Source organism: Procambarus clarkii, chromosome 27, assembly GCF_040958095.1.
Source record: "Procambarus clarkii isolate CNS0578487 chromosome 27, FALCON_Pclarkii_2.0, whole genome shotgun sequence".
In the NCBI taxonomy this organism is placed as follows: Eukaryota; Metazoa; Arthropoda; class Malacostraca; order Decapoda; family Cambaridae; genus Procambarus; species Procambarus clarkii.
Genome location: NC_091176.1, coordinates 32,008,478 through 32,014,911, shown reverse-complemented (window position 1 = coordinate 32,014,911; position 6,434 = coordinate 32,008,478). Strand labels below are relative to the sequence as shown.

The 6,434-nt window shown below is 49.5% G+C and overlaps 1 protein-coding gene across 1 annotated transcript; it reads left to right on the top strand.

Annotated features, from left to right (window-relative positions):
- Positions 1 to 1,760: 1,760 nt before the first annotated feature.
- On the top strand, positions 1,761 to 3,303 carry LOC138369222 (nuclear speckle splicing regulatory protein 1-like). The gene is made up of 3 exons (XM_069332164.1): positions 1,761 to 1,766; positions 1,952 to 2,211; positions 2,952 to 3,303. The coding sequence occupies exons 1-3, from the start codon at positions 1,761 to 1,763 to the stop codon at positions 3,301 to 3,303; spliced, it is 618 nt and encodes a 205-aa protein (XP_069188265.1).
- Positions 3,304 to 6,434: the final 3,131 nt, after the last annotated feature.

Sequence of the window (6,434 nt, the reverse complement as noted above, 5' to 3'; positions counted from 1 at the left end):
CGCCAAGGATAGTGAACACTACGCTAAGGATAGTGAACCCCACGCCAAGGATAGTGAACACTATGCTAAGGATTGTGAACAACACACCAAGGGTAGTGAACACCACGCCAAGGGTAGTGAGCACCACACAAAGGGTTGTGAAAACCATGTGAAGGGTTGTGAACACCACGCCAAGGGTAGTGAACATTACGCCAAGGGTAGTGAACAACACGCCAAGGGTAGTGAACATGACGCCATAGGTAGTGAAAACTATGTGAAGGGTAGTGAACACTATGCCAAGGGTAGTGAACACCTCGCCGGGGGTAGTGAACACCACGCCAAGGGTAGTGAACACCAAATGAAGGTTAGTGAACACCATGCCAAGGGTAGTGAACACCACGCCAAGGTTAGTAAATACCAAGCCAAGGATAGTGAAAACAATGCAAAGGGAAGTGAACACCATGCCAAGGGTAGTGAACACCACGCCAAGGGTAATGAACCCCACGCCAAATGTAGTGAACACCACGTCAAGGGTAGTGAATACGATGCAAAGGGTAGTGAACACCACGCCAAGGATAGTGAACATAACGCCATGGGTAGAGATCAACACGCTAAGGGTAGTGAACACCATGCTAAGGGTAGTGAACACCACACTAAGGGTAGTGAACACTAAGTTAGGGGTAGTGAACACCACGTCAAGGGTAGTGAACACCACACGAAGGGTAGTGAACACCACGCTAAGAGTAGTGAACACCACGTCATGAGTAGTGAACACCACACCAAGGGAATTGAACACCACGCCAAGAGTAGTGAAAATTACGCCAAGGGAAGTGAACACCACGCCACGATCAGTGAACACCACGCCAAGGGTATTGAACACAACGCCAAGGGTAGTGAACACCACGCACAGGGTAGTGAACACCACGCCAGGGGTCGTGAACACCACCCCAAGGGTAGTGAACACCATGCCAAGGGTAGTGAACACATTGGCAATGTTTGTGAACACCACGCTAAGGGTAGTAAACACCACGCAATGGGTAGTGAACACCACGCTAAGGGTAGTGAACACCATGCCAAGGCTAGTGAACACCATGACAATAGTAGTGAACACCAAGCCAAGGGTAGTGAACACCACGCCAAGGGTGGTGAACATGACGCCAAGGGTAGTGAACACCACGCCAAGGGTTGTGAACAGCACGCCAAGGTTAGTGAACTCCATGCCATGGGTAGTGAACACCACGCCAAGGGTAGTGAACATGATGTGAAGGGTAGTGAACACCATGCCAAGGGTAGTGAACACCACGTAAAGGGTAGTGAACACCACTCCAGGGGTAGTGAACACCACGCCAAGGGTAGTGAACTCCCCGCCAAGGGTAGTGAACACCACGCTAAGGGTAGTGAACACCATGCCAGGGGTAGTGAACACCATGCCAATGGTAGTGACCACCAAGCGATGGGTAGTGAACACCAAGCCAAGTGTAGTGAACACCACGCCAAGGGTAGTGAACATGACGCCAAAAGTAGTGAACACCACGCCAAGGGTAGTGAACACCACGCCATGGGTAGTGAACACCATGCCATAAGTAGTGAACACCACGCCAAGGGTAGTGAACACCACGCCAAGGGTGGTGAACACCGCGCCAAGGTTAGTGAACTCCACGCCAAGTGTAGTGAACTCCACGCCAAGGGTGGTGAACATGACGTCATGGGTATTGAAGACCACGTTAAGGGCAGTGAACACCACGTTAAGGGTAGTGAACACCACGCGAAGGGTAGTAAACATGACGGCAAGATTAGTGAACACCACGTCAAGGGTAGTGAAGAAAATGCCAAGGGTAGTGATCACCACGCCAAGGGTTGTGAACACCACACGAAGGGTAGTGAACACCACAGCAAGTTCAGTGAACATCACGCTAAGGGTAGTGAACACCACGCCAAGGGTAGTGAATACCAAGGCAAGTGTTGTGAACAGCACGCCAAGTTCAGTGAACACCACGTCAAGTTCAGTGAACACCACGCAAAGGATAGTGAGAACCACACTAAAGATAGTGAACACCACGCCAAGTTCAATGAACACCACGCAAAGGATAGTGAGTACCACACTAAAGATAGTGAATACCACGCTAAGGGAAGTGAACACCACGCCAAGGATAGTGAAAACCACGTCATGGATAGTAAACACCACGCCAAGGAGAGTGAACACCATGCTAAGGATAGTGAACACCACGCCTAGTTCAGTGAACACCACGCCAAGGATAGTGAACACCACTCCAAGGATAGTGAACACCACGCCAGGGATAGTGAACATCACGTTAAGGATAGTAAACAACATTAAGTTCAGTGAACACCAAACCAAATGTAGTGAACACAACGGCAAGGATAGTGAACACCACGCCATGTTCAGTGAACACCACGCAACGTTTAGTGAATACCACGCAAAGGGTAGTGAACACCACACCAAGGTTAGTGAACACCACGCCAAGGGTAGTGAACACCACGCCAAGGGTTGTGAATACCACGCTAAGGGTAGGGAACACTACGCCAAGGGTAGTGAACACCCCGTTAGGGGTAGTGAACACCACGCCATGTGTAGTGAACACCACGCCAAGGGTAGTGAACACCACGCCAAGTTTAGTGAACACCACGCTAAGGGTAGTGAACACCATGCCAAGGGTAGTGAACACCATGCCAATGGTAGTGAACACCAAGCGATTGGTAGTGAACACCAAGCCAAAGGGTAGTGACCACGACGCCAATGGTAGTGAACATGACGCTATGGGTAGTGAACACCATGCCATAGGTACTGAACATCACGCCAAGGGCAGTGAACACCACGCCATGTGTAGTGAACTCCACGCCAAGGGTAGTGAACACCACGCCTAGGGCAGTGAACACCACGTTAAGGGTAGTGAACACCACGCGAAGGGTAGTAAACATGCCGGCAAGAATAGTGAACACCACGTCAATTGTAGTGAAGAAAATGCCAAGGGTATTGATCACCACGCCAAGGGTTGTGAACACCACGCGAAGGGTAGAGAACACCACGGCAAGTTCAGTGAACATCACGCTAAGGGTAGTGAACACCACGCCAAGGGTAGTGAATACCAAGGCAAGGGTTTTGAACACCACGCCAAGTTCAGTGAACACCACGTCAAGTTCAGTGAAAACAACGCAAAGGATAGTGAGCACCACACTAAAGATAGTGAACACTACGCTAAGGGAAGTGAACACCACGCCAAGGATAGTGAACACCACGCCATGGATAGTAAATACCATGCCAAGGAGAGTGAACACCATGCTAAGGATAGTGAACGCCACGCCTAGTTCAGTGAACACCACGCCAAGGATAGTGAACACCACTCCAAGGATAGTGAACACCACGTTAATGATAGTGAACACCACGTTAATGGTAGTGAACACCACGCCAAGGATAGTTAACCCTACGCTAAGGATAGTGAACACCACCAAAAGGTTAGTGAACACCACGCCAAGGATAGTGAACACCACGCCAAGGATAGTGAACACCATGTTAAGGATAGTGAATACCACACAAGGATAGTGAACACCACGCCAAGGATAGTGAACACCACGTTAATGGTAGTGAACATTACGCCAAGGATAGTGAACCCTACGCTAAGGATAGTGAACACCACCAAAAGGTTAGTGAACACCACGCCAAGGATAGTGAACACCACGCCAAGGATAGTGAACACCACGCCAAGGATAGTGAACACCACGCCTTTGATAGTGAACACCACGTTAATGGTAGTGAACACCACGCCAAGGATAGTGAACACTACGCTAAGGATAGTGAACACCACCAAAAGCTTAGTGAACACCACGTTAAGGATAGTGAACACCACGCCAAGGATAGTGAACACCACGTTAAGGATAGTGAACACCACGCTAAGGATAGTGAACACCACGCCTAGTTCATTGAACACCACGCCAAGAATAGTGAACACCACTCCAAGGATAGTGAACACCACGCCAAGTTTTTTTTTTTTTTTTTTTTTTTTTTGAGATATATACAAGAGTTCTTGTATATATCTTGTATATGTTCTTGTATATAAGAGTATATACAATCTTGTACAGTCACTAGTACGCGTAGCGTTTCGGGCAAGTTCAGTGAACACCACGCCAAGGATAGTGAATACCACGCCAAGGATAGTGATGACCACGCTAAGGATAGTGAACACCACACAAGGATAGTGAACACAACGCCAAGGATAGTGAACATGCACCACGCCAAGGATAGTGAACACCACACCAAGGGAAGTGAACGCAACGCCAAGGATAGTGAACATGCACCACGCCAAGGATAGTGAACTTCACACCAAGGATAGTGAACACCACGCCAAGGACAGTGAACACCACACCAAGGATAGTGAACACAACGCCAAGAATAGTGAACACTACGCTAAAGGATAGTGAACACCACACTAAGGGTATTGAACACCACGCCAAGGATAGTGAACACCACGCCAAGGATAGTGAACACTACGCTAAGGATAGTGAACCCCACGCCAAGGATAGTGAACACTATGCTAAGGATTGTGAACAACACACCAAGGGTAGTGAACACCACGCCAAGGGTAGTGAGCACCACACAAAGGGTTGTGAAAACCATGTGAAGGGTTGTGAACACCACGCCAAGGGTAGTGAACATTACGCCAAGGGTAGTGAACAACACGCCAAGGGTAGTGAACATGACGCCATAGGTAGTGAAAACTATGTGAAGGGTAGTGAACACTATGCCAAGGGTAGTGAACACCTCGCCGGGGGTAGTGAACACCACGCCAAGGGTAGTGAACACCAAATGAAGGTTAGTGAACACCATGCCAAGGGTAGTGAACACCACGCCAAGGTTAGTAAATACCAAGCCAAGGATAGTGAAAACAATGCAAAGGGAAGTGAACACCATGCCAAGGGTAGTGAACACCACGCCAAGGGTAATGAACCCCACGCCAAATGTAGTGAACACCACGTCAAGGGTAGTGAATACGATGCAAAGGGTAGTGAACACCACGCCAAGGATAGTGAACATAACGCCATGGGTAGAGATCAACACGCTAAGGGTAGTGAACACCATGCTAAGGGTAGTGAACACCACACTAAGGGTAGTGAACACTAAGTTAGGGGTAGTGAACACCACGTCAAGGGTAGTGAACACCACACGAAGGGTAGTGAACACCACGCTAAGAGTAGTGAACACCACGTCATGAGTAGTGAACACCACACCAAGGGAATTGAACACCACGCCAAGAGTAGTGAAAATTACGCCAAGGGAAGTGAACACCACGCCACGATCAGTGAACACCACGCCAAGGGTATTGAACACAACGCCAAGGGTAGTGAACACCACGCACAGGGTAGTGAACACCACGCCAGGGGTCGTGAACACCACCCCAAGGGTAGTGAACACCATGCCAAGGGTAGTGAACACATTGGCAATGTTTGTGAACACCACGCTAAGGGTAGTAAACACCACGCAATGGGTAGTGAACACCACGCTAAGGGTAGTGAACACCATGCCAAGGCTAGTGAACACCATGACAATAGTAGTGAACACCAAGCCAAGGGTAGTGAACACCACGCCAAGGGTGGTGAACATGACGCCAAGGGTAGTGAACACCACGCCAAGGGTTGTGAACAGCACGCCAAGGTTAGTGAACTCCATGCCATGGGTAGTGAACACCACGCCAAGGGTAGTGAACATGATGTGAAGGGTAGTGAACACCATGCCAAGGGTAGTGAACACCACGTAAAGGGTAGTGAACACCACTCCAGGGGTAGTGAACACCACGCCAAGGGTAGTGAACTCCCCGCCAAGGGTAGTGAACACCACGCTAAGGGTAGTGAACACCATGCCAGGGGTAGTGAACACCATGCCAATGGTAGTGACCACCAAGCGATGGGTAGTGAACACCAAGCCAAGTGTAGTGAACACCACGCCAAGGGTAGTGAACATGACGCCAAAAGTAGTGAACACCACGCCAAGGGTAGTGAACACCACGCCATGGGTAGTGAACACCATGCCATAAGTAGTGAACACCACGCCAAGGGTAGTGAACACCACGCCAAGGGTGGTGAACACCGCGCCAAGGTTAGTGAACTCCACGCCAAGTGTAGTGAACTCCACGCCAAGGGTGGTGAACATGACGTCATGGGTATTGAAGACCACGTTAAGGGCAGTGAACACCACGTTAAGGGTAGTGAACACCACGCGAAGGGTAGTAAACATGACGGCAAGATTAGTGAACACCACGTCAAGGGTAGTGAAGAAAATGCCAAGGGTAGTGATCACCACGCCAAGGGTTGTGAACACCACACGAAGGGTAGTGAACACCACAGCAAGTTCAGTGAACATCACGCTAAGGGTAGTGAACACCACGCCAAGGGTAGTGAATACCAAGGCAAGTGTTGTGAACAGCACGCCAAGTTCAGTGAACACC